The 22,511-nt window shown below is 36.2% G+C and overlaps 2 protein-coding genes across 2 annotated transcripts in view; one reads left to right on the top strand and one right to left on the bottom strand.

Moving 5' to 3' along the window:
- The window catches only part of LOC127636340 (lysine-specific demethylase 2B-like), a 27,901-nt gene extending 10,091 nt beyond the window's left edge, over positions 1–17,810 (bottom strand). Inside the window, 12 exon segments of the mRNA XM_052116792.1 lie at positions 217–584; positions 2,236–2,362; positions 3,376–3,491; positions 4,155–4,308; positions 6,674–6,767; positions 8,638–8,651; positions 9,887–9,957; positions 11,666–11,699; positions 11,789–11,886; positions 12,749–12,762; positions 12,764–12,877; positions 17,803–17,810. Of these exon segments, the coding sequence (XP_051972752.1) occupies positions 217–584; positions 2,236–2,362; positions 3,376–3,491; positions 4,155–4,308; positions 6,674–6,767; positions 8,638–8,651; positions 9,887–9,957; positions 11,666–11,699; positions 11,789–11,886; positions 12,749–12,762; positions 12,764–12,877; positions 17,803–17,810 (1,212 nt within the window).
- orai1b (ORAI calcium release-activated calcium modulator 1b) lies at positions 17,638–22,511 on the top strand. The gene is made up of 2 exons (XM_052117753.1): positions 17,638–17,925; positions 20,926–22,511. The coding sequence occupies exons 1-2, from the start codon at positions 17,812–17,814 to the stop codon at positions 21,472–21,474; spliced, it is 663 nt and encodes a 220-aa protein (XP_051973713.1). The 5' UTR covers positions 17,638–17,811; the 3' UTR covers positions 21,475–22,511.

Genomic DNA, 22,511 nt, shown 5'->3' with positions numbered 1-22,511 from the left:
GAACATTAAATCAGAACATTAAATAGAAAAGAAATGGTAACTGTTTGGCCTGATGGTGGAAAAGAGCCTTTATTATTTTACTGTTGGTCACTCATGAAAGGATTCCTGGATAAAGCAATTTGTGGTGGTAAGATCTCTGGAGGCAGCAATAAATATGTGTACACACTGCACTAAGAAAGAAAGAGAGACATGTGGAATATATATAACGAGAACGACCTTCATGTCCTCTAGCAAGGCTTGTGGGTCTTTGATGCCATCTGGAACACATCTTTTCGTCTCTGGCAAGGACTCCAGGTTCTCCACCAGGGCCTTAAGTCCACTTAGCTCAAACTCTGTCAAGTGGGTCCATTTTCCAGAGTGCTCTCTCCCAGGTGAGCCAGATGGAGTCTTGGGACACTCGGAAAGGAGGGACTTTGAGCTGTCTTCAGAATCAATGGCCTGGGGTTTAAGGGTCTGATAAGGAGGGACATTTGAGTAGGGCTGGGTCGTCGCCTCTGTCCTGTCTAACCGAGTCTCACATGAGTCCTCCTCCATGTCCAGCCGGGGCTCAGAGATGGAACTCTCAGTTACAGCCTTGGGTTCAGCTAATTAGGATAAGAAAAAACAAATTGCCCATTGCCCATGTAATGATGTCATCTGAACTGTCTGGTAACCATAGGCTGACACTTCAAAAAGGTCATCAGCAATGGGGTAATAGTTAAAATTGTTTGAACTTTGAGCGGTGTGTTCCAATACTTGACGGAAGCGGAACGCCTAAGGCATCCCATTTGTCATTTTAACTTTAAGAGCGGTGTTCACAAACGCCCCCTTTGTGGCCTCCATGCAGCTTTAATAAACACTTTTGATGAGCCTGCAATTATGCAGGCTCCACAGCAGACTACTACCCAAAAAGGCTATGCAGCACTATGTCACCAAAGTGTGATGTAAAGTGTGGCTTAGGGCAGCATTTGGGACAGGGCCATAATAAAATGTAGGCATAAGTGAAACGTGGACAAATACTTGCATGCACTCTCTGAGATTGAAAATACAAGGAAGCGCACACTTAGAAGATTAGCTCACTGCTCATACATGTTCAAAGAGTCTGAGTGTTTAGAATCAATTCTCGTAAACCCTTTCCAATAAGCATTTATGTATTGGTTCTACATCTTATACAGTGTTCTAACCAGGCATGACAACAACCTTCCAGCGACAATAAATTTTTCGCTCTACTATGAAAGTGAAAATGCTATGCAACATGACAAAATCCCAGCCAATCAGACCATATTTAATGTTAAAATACAGCAATAGATATACTACTGCATAATACAATAAATTTATTAAATAAACCTTATTATAAACAAAAACTATTAATTTGAACTAATCCAACTAAATTATCCTGGCTCAGTGAAACTTATGTGTTAAAACTTTCTATAATTAAATTAAGTTAGGGTAATGACTTCATTTTTAAGTGTGGAAATCAACCCCCTGACAAAAACTGCTGTTGGTTCTTAGCAGATGTTCCTATTCAACTGTAGTACTGCTTCAGGTGGTGGATTGTATGAGCTGTTATTCTGCATTTATTTTTATTTTTTTATAATTGTACCCAAATAATCTCCCCAATTTTGGAATGCCCAATTCCCACTACTTACTAGGTCGTGGTGGCTTGGTTATTCAACTCAATCCGGGTGGTGGAGGACAAGTCTCAGTAGCCTCTGCTTCTGAGAGAGTCAATATGTGCATCTTATAATGAAGCTCGCTGTACATGAAACCGCAGATACTCACAGCACGTGGAGGCTCATGCTACTTTCCGCGATCCTCGCACAACTTACCACGAGCCCCATTGAGAGTGAGAACCACTTAATCACAACCACGAGGAGATTACCCCATGTGACTCAACCCTCCCTAGCAACCGGGCCAATTTGGTTGCTTAGGAGACCTGTCTGGAGTCAATCAGCACACCCTTGATTCGAGCTCACGACTCCAGGGGTGGTAGTCAGCGTCAATACTCGCTGAGCTACCCAGGCCCTGTATTTCTGTATTTCAATGTAATCGCCACATTGCATCACTGTGGATCTGCATTAACTTGAACTCTGCTCTTAGTTGCATCAGCAACAGTAACTCGTGTCACCACAAATCACCATTGTCTTAACACTGCACAGTGCAGTTAGTGAGAATGCCCCTTTAGGATTTATCACTTGTCGCTTATCATGCCACATCTTAAAGACACTTGTAAAATCCAGCTTTTAGCCAACTCACCAGTGTGAACAGACTCCCGGCGGAACTCCAGTCTGAGGTGTGAATGTCTGGTCAAGCAGTTCACGTACCTCTCCAGAACATACCAGCACATCTCATTGAAGAAAGGGTAGCGGAATTTGGAGTGCACCTAAAATATATTTACAATGTATTGTTCATGTAAATACACCAATATAAAGACATAGGCATACATGAAACCAATATACCCCATTAACTACACCAATAGAGAGCTCTAAGAGTATGAGAAAACAACAACATGACTAAGATGCTTCTCATGCTCATATCTTTCCTTTCTGGTTCCTCTCCTGGGAGAAAACTCACATTCTCAGATTTATGAAGGACTCTGCTCTCATTGCCTCATGCTTTCCTCAGCCAAGGCTAAATATAGAGCACTGCTATAATGCACCCCCAGAACAACACAGCCAATGCCATGATCTGTCTTCTTCTCGGCCGGCTCTGTCAAGCAAATATAAAAATAGCCCGGCCCACCTGTTCTAAGCCCTGCAGAACATATCAAAGTATCTTGGCTGTTACTGGTTTGTCACTTTGAAATATCACAAAGTGTTGGCTGTTATCCCTAAAATGGTCTTTTCCTTTTAGTAAACAAGCCATTCTGAGGCGAGAGCTGATATATATTTTTTCAGTTTAGTTTGTTTCCAGTCATCTCAAACTTATTTACAACAATAATGCCTATTTTCAAATATGTTTCCCGAACACTTCCCCAATCTTCCATTGGTAAAAAACAGATCTACCACTCCAAGCTCACACATTGGTTGTGCCAATTTTGCTCTGTTGGGCTGGTCAGGATTTAAAAAACAAACTAGTGATAGTGCCACAGAGCCAGGGGAAAAATCAACTTATGAATGGTGTAGTTGTCTATAGTTTGGGCCCAAACTCTGACCTGGCAATTGGTGAATATTTGGTGGTGGGTATATATTTCCTTTATGCATCAATCTCTTCTTTTACTGATGATTGAGTCTAAATAATGCTGGTAAATATTTCTTTCATCTTGCAATATAATGAATCAAAATCAGATTATTCATGTTCAGAATTTCCTTTCACCCGAGACAAATCTTTTGACGCTTCAGCTCTGCTGACAACTCAAGAAGCAATCTATACCTTTTTATTTAATAAATGCTATACCTTTGTCCTGTTCTCAATCTCATAGATGGTGAGCTGCATGGGAATGTTAAAACTGTGCAGAATATTCCCGCCAAACACCAAGGTGTCCTCTGGAGTGTAGACGGCATGAATCCAGCCTGCAACCACGCATTAGATGGCAAAAATCAGAATGCTTAAAGATACACTCAATAATACTTTTGTTGCGCTGACACCTAGCACAGTAGATGCAGCATCACACAAGTGCAAAAGTTCTCAGCTACCGACAGAATTGTAGAAATGCGCTATCACAGTCAGCCATGACTTATTGATTCCACATATGAAAGCATCCAATTTCAGGGGATTATTAAGATAAAGCAGGTAATATTCAGCTGGTCATATGATCTCAACATGGTGGTAAGCCCAGCACCATATGTAGAATAAAGCAGCTTTTTCTCTAAAACTAATATGACTAGAGCCTTCATCTCATGGGAGTGTATATAATTTTAAACATATTTTTCAAAAGTACTATTCACACACACAAAAAAAATAAATAAATAAATAAAAAATAAAAAAAATCACAGAGGGCACATTTAGGTTATGGGAATTAAAAACTGATCTTCTTCAATGTGCCTACAAAGCTTCTATTTCTGAGCTAACCCACAACATATGCAAAAGAAATCAACGAATAAAATGCCAAAATCATTAAAAACTCATAAAAATGTGTTTGCTGTATATGATAATTAACATGCTAGATGGAAAATCATGACATACAAAATTCTCCTATAAGTGCTGAGTTAACATGCATGAGCTCGGTGCCTCACCTGAAGGGATAAAGAATGTGTAGCTCTGTTTCAGCTCTACTCTCTGACAGCCATCTGCACGATCACCAAGGAAGAAATCACTCTGTTTACCTGACAGCACCCAGTCCTCATAGAGAGACAGATTGTGTGGGTTTGGTGGAATCAGCCAGAAAACCTGAGCAAGCGAGAGAGGGCTGCAGGTTTGATTCTAAACCAGGATATGATTTTTATTCTTTAGAATAAATACATCACAAGCTATTGTCAGCATTAATCCAACCACAGAAATGTATTTATCGCTTCCTGACTCTTACAGTGTTCCTATACCTCAAAAAGAAAAGAATGGAGCTGCAATGCCAAGGTCTTTTGTTTATGTGTCCAGACATACAGTGGGGGTCAAAAGTCTGAGACCATGCACATTGAAATCTGGTATTTTATTTTTTCATTTAAATCTGGAAATAATCAGAAACCTTTAGGATTTTCACAAATTTAAAACCAAGAAAATTTCTGATATAAAATGAAGAAGAAATGTTAATATCTCCAGGTTCCATTATGTGCTTTTCTGTGTCTAGTGAAATTGTTTTCCTAGTTAGAAATATAAATTAAAACTTTTATTTCACGAGAAAAAAGGCACCACCAACAGCAGTAAAAGGACAAAAGAAAAGAGCATAAAAAAATAGCAAGGGTACAATACTATGCAGTATTTTCCCCACACAATTCACTCAACGATGCTGTGGCATCACGTTAGTAGATTGAAAAATTTGTGGGTCAAAAGACTGCTCGTTGTTCTGGCGGCCATACGTATCATCACTTATTTCAGGTGGGCATACGCAAAATCCTAAGAAAGATAGGTGGACATACGGCATATGCCTGCGTATGCCCAAACTACACTACTGATTGTATATCAGGAATAAACTCCTAGAATCCAAGTTCCTAGAAATGCCTTTAGTCATACACGTGTCATCCTTGTGATTCTTACACACACCAGCGCTCCCGTTTGACCTTTCAGTGCGGATATTATTTGATACCCTCCAGTAAACACACAAACTCACACATCCGCACAAGCAGCATTTGTGCTGACAGTGCAGCCCCAGCTGCGATGCAACAATGCAAACAGGGAAAAGATTCATTTACAGGGCCTCTGGATACCTGATCTTTACAGATCACAAGCAGACAGAATCCTGCAGCTCTCTGCACCCTATAAACTCAACATCAGCTTGTGAACATGAGTAATAACAGAAAATAAATGCAGATTGACCCAATCAGTCAAAATTTTGGGTGTTCATTAATACAAATTTGGGGGTTTTCTAAAGAAAATGTGAGTGTTGCTTGCTCATATTAATGTCACTGATACAATGCCGATTGGTTGTGGTGGTTGCCATGGTGTTGCTATGCTGTTAGGTTGTTTGCTAGAGTGTTCTGGGCAGAGGTTGAAGGTAACAAATTACAACTACTATCTTTACAGTACTACTGAGTAAATTTTCTAATTTTTCTACTTTTTATAAGGATCTATGTAATAGGGTGGAGTCCGTCACCAGTCGTGGGCGAGGCCTGCTCTAACATGACATCACTGTTTTTCTGCTTCAGAAGTTCATAATCTACTGTCATGTTAGTTTCTCTTTAACTGTATTGGATGCTGTTTTGTGAAACTGGTGATTCTTTGTTGTAATTGGTGCATTATCACTTGAATTCTACCATTCTCCACCCCTGACAATCGCTATCACTGCTGTTGTAGACTGAAAGAATTTATGACAGTGTGTGGAGAGAGAGAGAGAGAGAGAGAGAGAGAGAGAGAGAGAGAGAGAGCCACCCTCTTGCTGAAGCAGTATCAGGGAAACTAATTAACGAAATATGCTAAACATCCTGTAAAATAAGGAATTGTCCCATAATTAAGGGAAAAACTTGCGTTCCGTAAGAAATACATAAGCAGTGCCGTTTGTCCCATATTTTAGCGTCACACACCCAAACTGATGAAAATGTTTCACAATGAGAGAAATTGACCTGAAACATATCACATGTTGCTTTACACTGATGCTACACTTGACACAGAAATGGCTGGGGGAAAGATCAGTGACAATCAGTGGACGTCTTCTGTTGTGTTTTCTGTCAGAAGCTAGATCATTTTGAGAGAAGTATATAGCATTCGAGTGCATGTTGATTGTTTCCCACCTCAATCTGTAAACGCACCTATTCATGACATGCCATTACATTTTGTTGCATATGGCAAGTGTGTGGTATTTATATAGTTTAATTTCACCAGATTACAATTTTAATAAGATTGTTAAAAAGAATAAAGACTTTTTATAATGTTAAACATTTCTGTGGGCTTAAAAGTTACATTTGAAATAATTGAAATCCTTTTCAGATATTTAAATGGTCCCAAAAACTTGTAAAAGTATGTTTTATTTTTCAAAAGCTTCAAAGCTGGAATGTCACCAGATTGTAGGAATGACCCATTTACGATATGTACAGAGTTGCAGTTCCACAGCTCTCTGTACACCGATTATGTCTACAGTCTATAGTAACAGACAACACAAGCATACCTTGCTTCCTTTGAAGACATGATACCATACTGATGTGCCACCAAAGTCGATGTGGAAGTCAGTGAAACAGCTTTTTACACTCATCAGACAGTATCTACAGAGAGAGAGAGAGAGAGAGGGTGATTCTCAACATCAATAGAGAAATAGATAGAGAAAAAACATATTTGGTAACTGGGAGTAACCAAAGCATGGGAATGTTCTACTCCCCAAAAATTTATATTTCCTTCAAAACCACCAAAAGTGGAATTTCCCCCCTATAAATCAACAGCTTTATCAAAGCACAGCAAAATAGTCTCACTTTTTCTTTTAAATTTAAGAAAAAAACTTTTTTATAATTTTTTCAGTGGTAAATCAAGTCTAATTTCTCTTTTGTGGACAGAACATATGAAACGCAAGTCATAGATGTAGGTTTGTTACAGATAAAGCGTCTCAGCACCAGGATGTGAATGGAAGTTATTTTGTGGCTTATGCATTTGTGAACCGCAGCGCTTGGGAAGGAGAGAAATTAATCAAACCCCAAAAAGTCTTGGTGTCTGGTTAAAATCTGCCCAAGTTTACCATGAGACTATGAAAGTGAAGGACTCAGTTCGTTCTAATGAGAAAAAGGCATTGATCACCCAGGGACATCCTTCTTTTGGGGAATTATTAGTCATCTATCTCGGCACAAACCCAGATGGTTGAGAGCTTGAGAAACGTCACTTCTAAATTAAGAGTCATGGATTCGTGGATTTCAAAAGTCATCTTGTGAGTAAGTGACAGTTTAATTATTAACACACACTTTTTGCATGTTGCTTCACTGTGTATATATTAGATTATGAAGTTGTCGTTCATGGCAGTATAAATGTCAGATCGATGACAGACAGACGATGACATCATACAGTATATTAGATTATCAGCACACAAACACAATGAGCTAACTTTGGAACTAGATGCTTTCTAGAATTGAAAAAAAGTCAGAGAAAACCCCTTTAACCATTCTTGGACTAGATTGTTCATAAACAAATATAATTGTTACATAAAAAGTTGTCAGAATTTGCATAAACTGATGCATTCAACTCAAGGTGAAAATGGATTTATGAATGGAACTTGTCTTTTATGAATAAGGCTTATTGAATGTAGGCAACAGAAGGTTAATATGTTGTAACCTGAAACCACAGAGGTTATATACCCTATAATTGGAGCTCTAAGATTAAAGGTTATGAATAAATAAGCAATGGCAACATAGTGCCCTCACATAGGCACTTATCCTGTGGTCTTCACCACAATTAATATATAAATTACAAAATGTGCAACAGTCCAAAGTACAAAATAAGCATCTTAATGGAGAAAACATAAAATCTCATTATGCCTCTTAATGAATTGTTTTTCACATTCTCTACTGTATCCATATTTCTTATTTTGCAAAATGTCATTTGCACTAATATTTCAAAATTAGAGCTAGTTAAGTAGAATTTGATCACATTATAAACCTGTATATGACCATAATGACAAATTTTCACTTCAAGAAATTATTAAAATCAATCCTTTTTATACAAACACAGGTCTCTCAAAACAAGTGCTATAGCTGATATGTAAGGGAATCGTTTGAAACCCAAACCGCTGCAGCCCGTGTCATCCATCCCTCAGAGTAGCCGGTGAGGGGGATGACGCACCAAAGCAGCCAAAACAAAACTTTATCCTTGATGCTGCACAAGCCTTAAAATCTGAGGCCACAGACTTCATATCCATCACAAATTATAGAAAACAACCGCTGTGGAAGCCATTACAAGCATTTATGTCACCGGACCCGGTCACCAAAGACTTTTGTGTACAACGACCACAAAGTAAACTAGCAAAGAAAGTTAACCAAACTGTACACGGCTTTTGCAAAAGCTCTAAAAAATAACATCCATCATCCTCATCCTCATCCACACCCACACACACACCTACCCGACATAATTTCATCCCCAATTGAGCCATTTCACCTTGGCTCTGATATCTGCACAAGTAGCCCAAATAATGAGAACTGAAGTGACTTTTAGCTCTAAATTCTTCCTTTATGTAGAGCTCCATGAACACAGTGGGGAGGAGTGAGTCAAAGGGGAGCGATAGAGAGAAAGTTACATACAGACAGAGAGAGAGAGAAAGAGAGAGAGAGCTTTACAGCGCAGGAAATGCTCCTTTTCAACACTATGATTGGCTGAGGGGGATTCATTGGAAAACTGCAGCGGTTCATGAAGACCCGCCCCCTTTCCGCATTAGAAGTCTGCTGCCTAGCAACCTGCTGGAGTCACAGCCAGCTGGAGGCACAAGAAATATGCAGCATGTGCTGAGAAGCGAAGCAAGGGACTCTGGGAAATGAACATAACTTGTCTTTGACTAATATAAGATATCAAAGGATATTTTTCAGGTCAACTGTCAAAATTATTAATATAAGCAGATAATAGCTTGTCTTGCTAAAATAATCTATATAGCGAAAGCTGCATCAGAGTTGGATTCATTTTCAGCCCGGGAATTTCATGTCCCCCTCAAATACGATAACGATAAAATGAGAACATAGCAAAAATATCCAATGTATGCAATCAATAGAAAATTATAAGCCTTCCGAGTCTTTATACCAAATATAGCATTTGAAATTTTTAAATGGGGCAATATTATCTTGCTAATTTCGGTACCATTACAGTGTGGTGCTATTAGCAAAATGTTACGGGATGTGATATTTTTTTGAATAAATCAATAATATTTTGACAATCAAATTAAAATCTTAATATGGCCATATGTAATCATTAAAAAGCGGAAGGATGTAATTTAATTAAATAATATGCAGTCTACATTCGTTGCACACCTCAGAATAACGAGAGGTGCAGCTCTGCTCTCTGTCATACTTCACACACACACAAACACACACAAACAGATCGCACTGTATTAGTGTATAAGTGGCTGTGAACACTCACACACTCTCCTTGTCTTTACAAAAATTACAAAAAATGGCAAATTCCTTACAAGAGTGAAAAAATGCTAAAAGTAACAAATCTTACTTTTCTTTTACTTGAAATGTAAATGTTAAAACATGCAATTTTAGATAATGGGGCACTTAATGTTTTAAACGTAATTCAGAATAACTGTAACATTAGCAACAAAATCTGGTGTCTTACCACAGTGGGACTTTTGATCAAGTTCTCCAGTTTGGTGTGACTGAACTCCAGGCTCCTCCTCAGTGGAGTCTTAGCAGACGAATTGAGCCATGCTCATCTCTGAACCTTTTTGTGTGCAAACATCCATCATGTCAACAGCCTGCCTACTGCCTGAAATTTCATAAAGAAACACACATTTTACCATAGGTTGTTCCTTGTATTTAATGGGTAAATATTATTTTATGTTAATGTGAGACTAAATATTCTGGTAAGGGAATGTTGGACCCAGATTCCTGATTTACATGAAAAGAAAACTTTTACCCAGAGCTGTTCTTGTTGTAGACACATAATAGCATGGCCTACTTTCAGTTGTAGTTGCAGATTCATTACCACCAGAGGTCGTAACAGATTAAGATTCACAAGGGGACTGTTTGGAAAATGCAACTTTTCATTTTCTGAGCAGGTGTTGCTGTTAAGATTTACTAAAACTTGGCTCAAAGTTGTTCAGATAAATCATTGTACCTTTTGCTGTTCTTTTTTTAAATAAATTAAAACCATGAATATGACATGTACGAAACATACACTGATTTAAAAGTACTTCAGATTAAAAAAGAAGGGTTCTATAGTTGGCCATATGGTTCTATGGAGATTAAAAAAAGTTATTTAGATGTGACTAATAATGACTGAAGATCCATTGCTCTTAAAGGAATATTCCGGATTCAATACAATTTAAGCTCAATCTAGTGCATTTGTGACATAATATTGATTCCCACAAAAATTTATTTTGGCTTACCCCTACTTTTCTTTAAAAAAGAAAAGAAAAATAAAAGCACAAATCTGGGTTCCAGTGAGGCTCTTACAATGGAAGTGAATGGAGGCAAATTTTTGAACATCAAAATAATCACTATTTCAAAATTATAGCCACAAGCCATAAACAATATGTATGTTAACATAATTTTAGTGTGATAAAATCACATACTAAACTTTTCTGTGTAAAGTAATAGCCAATTTTATGACATTAAACTCCAAAAATGACTGCAAAAAAATTACCATTTAAACAACTTTACAGCTCAGAATTAATGTAAACAAAAGAATTAATTTAAGTACTTTTATAAAATTATAAGCTCCACATTTCTTCCTTTAAACTCTCCAAAAATTAGCCCCATTTACTCACATTCTAATTGCCTCACTGTAACCTTTTTGGTTTTTTTAAAGAAAAGAAGGAACTATTTGAAATTCATTTTTGTGGTAATCAACATTATGACACAAATGCTGTCATTTGAGCTCAAATTGTATTGAACCCAGAATACTCCTCTAATACACATAATAATTACAAAGTTATATACCAGCATCATAAATTTATTCACAGGACAAAAACTAAATATCTGTGTACACATATGATGCTGGAGATGTAAATAAGATGTAAAATAAGATACACTAAAAAGAACTTGCAAATATGTTGCCGACATCAAATTATCAACCTCGTATATAGCTAAGCTCTAGATAAACAGATGCGCCCAATTGCTCTGCACATCTTCAGAATGCCACAATGCAAATCTATGCAGCTAGAGCCGACATATAACATGCATTTAGTTTCATGATATAGGTTTGGTACACTGTCATGCTCATGCACTTCAAAGGGTCTGATTAAGCAGTATAAAGCACAATAAAACAAGTCCCAGTCAATAGTGATGACAACATAAGGTTAAAAAAAAACATTTTGTTTGGACAAAATGTAAAGTCATCATTCATTGCACCAAACATAATTGCTTATTTAAGATGAACTTGTAAACAAAACAAAAAAAATGGCACAGATGGCACCATAAATACAATGTAATTTAAGCATAGTTATTCCCTGTATGAGAGTAACTACACTTACCAACCAATCCCTTGATTTCACTTAAATTCCGGATCTGGCATTCTGTATTGGATTAAACAATGAATAAATTGATTTGAAGTATAAACACAATTTAAAGACTATGAAATAAAACTGTAGTTACACAAATTTGATCTGATCTGAGCTAATTCCTAGTCCATCTTTGGCCTTAAATATAAGTGGGTTTCGGAGTGCTTCTCTTTGAACATATTCATAGGTAAAATCTAGGATACAATAGAAGGAATTGTTGTAAATAATTTCAAAGTACTTCAAAGAATACCATAGTACTACCATGGTATATGGTAACATGTTAACTATAGCATCATGTAAAAAAATAATAATATTAAATGGAGTAAATAAATAAGTGGAGATTTATAGTAAAATAAAGGCTTAAATATTGATCTGTTTCCACCTATCTTGTTGCTTCAGAAGACATAGTATTTATCCACTGGGGTCGATTACTTTTATGATGCCTTTATGTGCTTTTTGGAGATTCAGATCTCAAATATTCAAATGTAAAATATACTGGATGTACCATTGTTATTGCAGAAGCCAGTATTTCATTTTAGCATGTTTCCTAATTCTCTAATGACATATTATGGTAATTTTATGATTTAGTACAGTAAAAAATATTACATATAGCACCTTTAAGGAAATCTTCATTGGTGTTCAGCAGAAGAAAGTAAGTCATACACATCTGGGATGGCATGAGGGTGAGTAAATGATGTGAGAATTTTCATTTCGGGTGATCCCTTTAAGTTAGATGCCACTGATGATCCCTATTGTTTATGTTAGATAGTTTGACTTTAAATTGAAGTAGATCTTTTATTTGGCAAGTATAGCTATAAAAGGAATTTATCTTGGTGCATGTGCCAACATACAGGGGAAAAAACATTAATATATCACAAATATCATCAGAACAAACTCCAATGCAACAGAATCGAAAACAAAGCAGTAATAAAGATTAAAAGATTATTTTTTAAATCACAAATAATAACCATTATGCAATATGTATTATTTAATGTTAAAATACAATATGTAGTAATAAATAATATTCAGCATTGCTCCAAGAAAATAAACACTTACCTTTTCCCTCCATGCTGAACAAGTTCACAGTTGTATAAATTACTCTCAAGTTTGTCTTCCACGCTGAAGCCCCTGCTATTTGTTATTTCATCAACATCTGATAAATCCTCGTTCTCATCGTACATCCTTCTGCGAGACGCGGGAAATGAACATTCTCAGATACAACGAAGATAGCCTGTTGCATAGCCAACGCTTGGCTCTGATATTATGTAATTTGCACAAATGTGATTACACATTTTTCCTAGCATGATAACTGTTGGCCTTAATCTTTCATTGTCTTGCAGCTATTATACAATTTATACATTTAAGATCAGTGTGCACTGAGTTAAACTTCACTATGAATATTAGATATAGGATTGATGGGGGCAACAATGTGTCCTGTTTCGCACGGCTACCATGTAGCGCGCGCCTGTATGTGGAGCATCTTGTTCGTTTTGTAAGAGGAACGTGCATCTTTTCCTGTTTACCATTTCAAGCAATACTGCATTTAACCTTTATATGCAGTGTATGTTGTTCTAGTATGTCGTATTGCAATGATACGCACAAGCCGCTATCCGACTGAGGCCACTCAAAACAATACATAATTTATCTGAGACTCAAAGTCCCGATTTAAAACGAGCCTTCGCGAGGAAGGGTTAAACTATACAAACCAGTTTGTGTCCGAGACTTTCGTACCATTTTTAAATGCGTAAAGTTGTGCATACTTTGATTGCTTTATAGAAAACTAAAGTAGAAACAATTTTTGTGTAGTATATCGTGACGTCACTGTCAACAGAATCAAAACATTGCGGGAACGTCACGGGCTGTGTTTATAGGGGTCAACACATTACCCAGATACTAGTCGGGGTTAAGAATGATTGTTCTTTCTGAATTCAAAGTTTAGGGGACATAAATAATTTTTGTGATGAGTCAGAATCTTGTTTGTTTCTTCGGTGTACCACGCGCAAGGACTGCCTTGCTTTCCATACATGCACGCATACGCTGCAGCTGCTGCCTCGTGCACATGCATATGCGCTACATCGAGAATTGAAATACTTTTGCAACCGTTCCTATACTTTTGCTTACGTTTGCCTTATCTAATGTTACATGCTCGTTATAGCGTCGCAGTTAAATGGGCGTCAAGGAAATCCAAATACATACCCAGCATAACAGCATAAGCACAAATGATCGACCATTCTGAAACAGGCGGGTTTTAATATTTTGAAATATTATACGTGCTATCAGATATCCACTTTTCAATTATGAATCGTTGACTATGCAAAATCATGATAAAGGAAATGAACTTTTAAGCTCACCACTAAGAAACATAACAAAACATAAACTTTGAAGAGTTTACTTTTAAAATGAATTAAAAAAAGATGTAATATTGACAATGTTTTTTGATTTATGGAATCGTTCATTACTTTAAAAATGTGTGTATATATATATATGCACCGGAACACAATTCTTTTTAATAATACTTTGTCATCTTAAATAGCACACAGATGTAGAGTTAAGACAGAATGTTAGATTTGCTACATTTATATATAAATATATAAATATATAAATGTAGATATGGAAACAAAAGTCATTCTCACTATTAAAGGAAAGTGGGAAAACATACAACAAGGTTGTTTTTGTTCAAATAAGTTAATGCATTAGGTATCATGAACTAACAATGAACAATATATATATTTTACAGTATTTAATGGTTAACGTTCTTTTAAAAAAATACATTTGTCCATTCTTAGTTCATGCTGGTTTATAATGAATTTATTAATGCTAACAGCTTCCAATTTTAAAATGCACTGAAATTAAAATAATAAACAAAAATAACAAATGCTGTAAAATTAGTCTTCATTATAAGTTAATGTTAACTAATATAGCTAATTTATGTAAACACATATAGCCTCAGTGTAGTTTTGCCAAAGAAATCTCAATAAAGTTACAGGATTTTTTTCTGATGCATTTGGAACAAATATACATTTTAACACATTGTAAATGTTGGCATCAACATAGGTATCATAACTAACAATGAACAATTCTTTCTTTTTTAATATACAGTTTTTATTAAGCTTTGTTAATGCTAATAAATATACAATTGTTGATTGTTAGTTAATGTAGTGCATTAACTAATGTTAACATATGCAACTTTTGTTGAAATGAACATTAACCAAGAAATAATCAATAAATGCTGTAAAAGAATTGTTCATTGTTAATTCATGTTAACTAATGTTAATAAATTGAACCTTATTGTAACAATTTTACCAGACAAGTTTACTTATTATTTGATTTTTTTATTATTATTATTATTATTATTTTAGCATAATAGGTTCAGATGGAAATAAGATAAATTATTTTCTATTATTTTCTTTGCTTTTGCACATTTAATTTCATATGCATTGTGCATTTTAACCCTTGTGCATTGTTCAAATTCACTACCCTTTGGTTATGTTCGTGGCTGAAAACAGCCAGTACTTTAAACTGCTGTAAAAATTTATCAGATAAATATTTTTTTCCAATTTTTTTTTGCATAAATCTATTAATCAACCTCAGTCCTGTTCAAAACTACTAATTTTTTTTTTAAAATTCAGGATTTTAACTCTTTAATTGCCAAATTCATAAATTATGTCACTGATTTGGGGGGAAAAAAACACAAAATGAGTATTTTCAATATAAAATGTGATTGTGGACTGGATTTTTTTTTACCTTTTATCAAAGTCTTGGACATGTCAAAGATTAGAAACAACATTGGTTTCGATGCATTGTTAGTTTTTGTGCAGCATCAGATTTTAACTTTTTCTCCCTCATTTACTGTTCGTGGCTGTTTTTGCCCCATTGACTTCCATTATAACCACATTTTTTGATTGCAAAGCCATGACACCATATAGTCATGCATTTTTGATTGTTTGTGGTTTTCCCTGTTGGGAAGAAGTAAAATTTGTAATTTTTACTGTTGATAACCACCATTACCCCTTTAGATAGGCCTGTGCAAAAAAAAGCTTTGTTTCTGGCTTTTACATGGAGTTATATGGCGTATAATAGCATATTAAAGTGTGTGTGTGTGTGTGTGTGTGTGTGTGTGTGTGTGTGTGTGTGTGTGTGTGTGTGTGTGTGTGTGTGTGTGTGTGAGAGAGAGAGAGAGAGAGAGAGAGAGAGAGTGTGTGAGAACTCACCTTGTTATTTTTGAGTATTTTTGAAGCTGCACATGACAATGAGAATAATCATGCAAACATTGTCAAAACACAAACAGTATCTTCTAAATTTATCTCTAACAAGCACATGAATTCAAGTAAAAATTAACAGGAATAGGATGCATGTAGTAACAAATGTGTAATGGCACATACCTTGTCTAGATTGTCGACACCTTATCATCTCTAAAACTTCACTACAAGTCAAGCCCTTTCTCATGTTGCTTGCTGCTCTTCTCACCATCAAATGACCAGCAGGCTTGCATGCAAGTGTTTAAATCCACTTGCTTTGTTTTTGATTATTCTGCATTTCTCACCATCAAAAGGAACTTTGTTTTTGTTTACTCCATGTAGTTGTGAGAGCTGAGGTGCATGTTTTGATTTTCTCAGACGCAACAAGGTGAGTTCTCACACTCTCTCTCTCTCTCTCTCTCTCTCTCTCTCTCTCTCTCTCTCACACACACACACCAACACACACCCACATACACCCACACACACACTTTAATATGCTATTATACTCCATATAACTCCATGTAAAAAGACAGAGGGACCAAAAAGAAGCCAGAGATAATCGCAGATTACAACCGCTGCAAGGGAGGTGTCGACAATCTAGACAAGGTATGTGCCATTACACATTTGTTACTACATGCATCCTATTCCTGTTAATTTTTACTTGAATTCATGTGCTTGTTAGAGATAAATTTAGAAGATACTGTTTGTGTTTTGACAATGTTTGCATAATTATTCTCATTGTCATGTGCAGCTTCAAAAATACTAAAAAATAACAAGGTGAGTTCTCACTCTCTCTCTCTCTCTCTCTCTCTCTCTCTCACACACACACACACACACACACACACACACACCCACACACACATTAATATGCTATTATACGCCATATAACTCCATGTAAAAGCCAGAAACTAAGTTTTTTTTTGCACAGGCCTATCTAAAGGGTTAATGGTGCCACGTGGTTATCAACAGTAAAAATTACAAATTTTACTTCTTCCCAACAGGGAAAACCACAAACAATCAAAAATGCATGACTATATGGTGTCATGGCTTTGCAATCAAAAAATGTGGTTATAATGGAAGTCAATGGGGCAAAAACAGCCACGAACAGTAAATGAGGGAGAAAAAGTTAAAATCTGATGCTGCACAAAAACTAACAATGCATCGAAACCAATGTTGTTTCTAATCTTTGACATGTCCAAGACTTTGATAAAAGGTAAAAAAAAATCCAGTCCACAATCACATTTTATACTGAAAATACTCATTTTGTGCTTCCCCCAAATCAGTGACATAATTTATGAATTTGGCAATTAAAGAGTTAAAATCCTGAATTTTTTTAAAAAAATGTAGTAGTTTTGAACAGGACTGAGGTTGATTAATAGATTTATGCAAAAAAAAATTGGAAAAAAATATTTATCTGATAAATTTTTACAGCAGTTTAAAGTACTGGCTGTTTTCAGCCACGAACATAACCAAAGGGTAATGAATTTGCCCACAGTGTACTGCTGAGTTTTTGAAAATTTTCAAAGCATTTTCCTAAAATATGTGTGAAAATAAGATTTGTCACCAAAAATCATTCCATTAGCTGAAACACAGAGAAAGTTATGGCCAAAAAACGACTCAAAAGCACACCCTAGTGGCTGAAAACAACCCGAACAGCACACAAGGATTAATGGAACATGATGAAAAATCGGTGTTCTCGCGGAGACTTGTGGGTAATGCATGCGTGCATGATGCATCCTGTTTCACTTGGACAAGCCAGCTGACTGTCTCGAGCGCCGGGGATTCACCATTAACCCAAAGCCATGCTTCAGTTCTGCTGAATCTTATGAATCCATGTTTCCAGGATCTATATGAGAGTTTCTCCTATCTTACCCGATCATTATGAGTCGAAGCGAGCATTCTTTGCAGGCGCTGTCCTGGAGGAAGCTATATTTGAGTAGAGCCAAACTCAAAGCCTCCAGTCGCACTTCGGCTCTTTTATCGGGTTTCGCAATGGTGAGATGCTGTTAATTATTTGTTTATGTTGTCGTTGTGTTGTTCATGCAACTGCCTGCAACACCGCACATTTGTTGTTTAAACGCACTCAGTTGTTAAAGAGATCGCGCGTGCAAGCGGTGCGTGCAGGAGCTAATGTGATGTTGTTTGGTGAGTTTAACGAAAGATTATGTCTGGGCGTCGCGGATTGATCTGAAATGACTTCAAATGACAAATGCCTTCTGGACCGTCACAAACTGACAGCCACAGATGTTTAGCTTGTGCTAATACTCGCCTACATGGATATATGATTGGTTGTAGTTTCTCAGTGATGTTTTTAAGACACATTAAGAAAGCATCACGAGAGAAGCAAAATACCGGATATTACCATGCATGTCACATTCTCAGATACTTGGTTGCACGTCCTCTGCAGTGCATGCAGTCAAACCCTGATTCAACAGTGATGTGACAGGTATTACCACAGTCACGAAAATCCTGGAAATATAAGGGGTTAACATTGTGACCTCCAGTCATGGGAAAGTCAAGGAAACAAGTAATATCTTAAAAAGTAATCAAAATTTGCTGTGCTCTGCTCTAAAAGCTAGATATTGCTCTTTTTTTTTTTTTTTTAAGTAATTTTGTCGACTAAAACTTGCTTGCAAGCCATCTTATTTGAAGGCATTTGTACTCTAATTGTTTAAAGGGATAGTTCTCCCAAAAACGAAAAATTCTCTCATCATTTACTCACTCTCATGCCATCCCAGATGTGTATGACTTTATCTTCTGCAGAACAGAAACGAGGAATATCTCTGCTCTGTAGGTCCATACACTTCCACGTTCTTCTTGTGTTTTTGATGATTTGCATTCTTCGTGCACATCGCCACCTACTGGGCAGGGAGGAGAATTTATAGTAACAGGGTTCCCATGCATCCTTAAATCTTAAAATGTCTTAAATTCAGGTTTACAAAATTGGGGGGCTTGTGAGTGTTTCCTGCTGTTGCAGAGCAGTTCACAATTATTAAGCTATATCATAAATTTATGACAAGTGATCACTAATGATCAACTGTTGATGATGACTATATGGTGTTGATGAAATATGACAGTGCATACATTTAATTGTTAATATTGTAATACGTTCTAGATTATTATAGGAGTGCACGTTTTATTTCCCTTACCTGTTTGAATGAACTGCTGGAAGCAGTGATGCACATACATTTCAAAATAAGAGTCCCCAGTGTATTTCAGCCTGTAAAGTTAAAATTTCCACACTATGAATAAAATCTTTACGACCCCTATTGTTAAGGCCACGTTGAATGTGTGCCCCTGCTTAAGTAAGATTCTGTGATACATTATTTATTTTGAGGTCTTCTAAAAGGACTTAAAAGTCTTAAATACGATTCTAATATTGATCTGTTTCTCACCCACAACTATCATATCACTTCTGAATATATGGGATGGTATTCGGGTGAATTAATGATTAGAATTAAAAATTTTGGGTGAACTATTCCTGAAAATGTATTGATTCAAATTATTTGTACTTGACATGGACATCCATGCAGAAATCTCAATAAAATTATTTCTAAAAATACTTATCCAGTTATCATAAGTCTGAAAAAGTAATAGAAATTACTTGGTCAAAAAGTTTGTGAACATTGGTGTGTTTGAAAAAAGCTCTTTACCCGTTTTGTGGGTTTAGAAGTGGAGTAGTTCTAGTAGGTTAAACTTTAACCATTAAAGGAATAGTTCACCCAAAAATGTAATCTAATGCCATTCCAAACAGACTTTCTTTCTTGCATAACACAAACAAATATATTTAGAAGAATACAATCTCACTGCTGTTTTTGTCCATACAGTGTCAGGCACTGGGGTCCAAAATTTTCGAGCTCCAAAAATAAGACAAAAGGTAGCGTAAAAGCAATCCATCTGACTTGAGTGGTTTAATTCATGTCTTCTGAAGGGATATGATAGATTTTGGAGAGAAACAAAGCCAAAAAGTTCACCAAAAATCTTCACTTCCGCCATCTTCCTAGCTTGTTCATGCTAGGTATGTGCAAAAGTACCAGTATTCGGTGTTAAGGATAATAATGTATAATTGGGTTATTTTCATGTGACCCCGATCAGACATGTTTCAGTGGGATATATGGAAGCTAAGCACTTCGTGGTACTAAAAGGATATTCAGTGAATAAATAGGCTAAATAACTGTAAAAAACATATTGCACAAAATTATCAAAATAAGAAATAAGCCTCCAATACAGAGCAGCAGGAAACCACTTATGCACATCCTGAATGCAGAATATAATGCTAGATAATATCGTGGGTACACATCTAGTTCACGACATAAGGCAGTTTAAACCTTTTTTACGGCAACTATTTATTTAAGCAGTGTCCGATAGAATCAGCAAAAGACTTTAATCTCTCCACATCACCTCACTAATATGGGAATATTACTCACAACAGAGGATTTAATGTCCAGCAGTGATCGTCTTGAAATTTATTAAAATGATTTGCCGCTTTTATTGCTGTAACAGCAGCACATAAAAGGACTAAACCTAAAGCATTAAAGAGATGAAAACTTTTTCAAAAACGCTCTCCAAGAAGGTGCATCCCTTAATTAATTTGAAAGTTGTCTCCCAGCCACCATCACTAAAAATATTTATGTTAGTAATTGATCCCACTAATCAACTAGTCAGCTGTTGGATGACTTGTCGATTAGTTACCACTCTGGCACATCCCTCGTTCATGCGCATTTGAGCTTAATGCGTGCATGTTTGCATATTTGCAGGTGCACGTGTCAGTTCAGGGTTGGTAAACTAATGGTTGTAGGTTCAAACCTTGTAAAGCTGATACATTAACTTTTACTATTGTGATCAACTCAGATTCTTCTAAGGGAGTTAGTCCTTGTAATTGTATTTTAAAAGTATCAACCAAGTAAATGATTAATTAGGTTAACACATTTTTCACTATGTTGTTCACAAGCCTACATATAGTCTGTTTTACCTTTGTGTCTTTTCATTCAACAGGTGGCCATGGTGGAAGTACAGTTGGATTCCAACCACGACTATCCACCAGGACTTCTTATCGCTTTCAGCGCTTGCACCACAGTCTTGGTGGCCGTCCACCTGTTTGCCCTCATGGTGAGCACCTGCATCCTGCCAAATATCGAAGCAGTTAGCAATGTGCACAACCTCAATTCGGTGAAGGAGTCCCCTCATGAGAGAATGCATTGCCACATCGAGCTTGCCTGGGCTTTTTCTACTGTCATTGGAACGCTGCTCTTCCTCGCCGAGGTGGTTTTGCTTTGCTGGGTCAAATTTTTACCCATTAAGCCTAAAGACCAGAAAAATGGGACTATCTCCGCTGGTGTGGCTGCTGCTATCACATCAACCTCCATCATGGTGCCTTTCGGCTTGGTTTTTATCGTCTTTGCTGTGCATTTCTATCGCTCGCTGGTCAGCCATAAAACTGACAGACAGTTTCAAGAGTTAGAAGAGCTGGAAGACTTACAAAATGAACTGGACCATAGAGGGGAGGCATCCAACTTACAATCTCCCGGTTCCCTTTACCCTTAAATTTTAGTTAAAGTGTATAGTTTTAGGTTTGTCATGTGTGTGTGTTTTTGTTCTTTTTCTTTTATTATTATTTTTAACTACAGTAAGTATTGGTCTATTTGTTGTTGCATGTTGACATGCAAGTGTCCAGTTTTATGTGTTCAGAATTTGTATACTAATAGTTTTAAGAGAATTTTATCTGATAACAGACTCAACCATGAAAGCATGCACTGCATGTTTTATGAATATTTTGTTGTCATATTTGCATAGTTATTTCAGTATTGCAGCTGTGCCAATTTTGTTACTTATTCGATTTTCATAAAAAGCAAGCCACATTCTTAAAAACATTAGTGTACATAATTGTGTATGCTGGGGAACCTAACAGACCATACAAGAATACTGGTAATATATTCAACACTGATCAGAGAGCATATTTTAATATTTGAGTAAAACTGCAGGGAATATTTTGATGTCCACTTGACCAAATAATTGTTGATTGTTGCCATTTTCAATCAATGCTTTTCTTTTGTACAGCTAAATCTTATTAGTGTGATTGTCTTACTAATGAATTGCCGCCTGAATTAGCACACCTTAATAGAAATGAAGGCACTTTATTTAAGATAGACATGTTTGTCTTACCTATTTTACTAGTACTTAATACAACGTCCTAGTAGAGGAACCTCTGTTCATTCTGAGATTTGGATACAAGTACTTGGCAGAATTGATTATGCATATTAAATACAATTTAATATGTTTATTAATCATAGGAGGCTACGTGGACTGTTTAAGCATGTAGTTACATCATCAGAATTCATTAAAATGGTACAGCTCCATGTATTAACATATGTAATATTGCTCTTTACTTAAAATGTTAAATATTGCCAAATACAATCCGATTAAATTTTCTATAGTTTGTCAAATAATAATCTTGTCATTGAAACAACCTTTTGGAAAGTTTGGTTTTGCCTCACTTTTTAATCTTTGCACAGCATGTGCTGCAATTTAAAACAACACTGTTTACTACTTTTTTATGAAAGTCTTAATTAAATAAAATTCAA

The sequence above is a fragment of the Xyrauchen texanus genome, chromosome 44, assembly GCF_025860055.1.
Source record: "Xyrauchen texanus isolate HMW12.3.18 chromosome 44, RBS_HiC_50CHRs, whole genome shotgun sequence".
NCBI classification, from domain to species: domain Eukaryota; kingdom Metazoa; phylum Chordata; class Actinopteri; order Cypriniformes; family Catostomidae; genus Xyrauchen; species Xyrauchen texanus.
This window is presented reverse-complemented; position numbering and strand designations above follow the sequence as displayed.

Bases quoted from the DNA above. Each gene is read 5' to 3' on its own strand.
- orai1b (XM_052117753.1), top strand. From the start codon at position 17,812: ATGAGTCGAAGCGAGCATTCTTTGCAGGCGCTGTCCTGGAGGAAGCTA. The intron at 17,926-20,925 runs GTGAGATGCTGT...TTCATTCAACAG, and splicing joins TTTTATCGGGTTTCGCAATG to GTGGCCATGGTGGAAGTACA.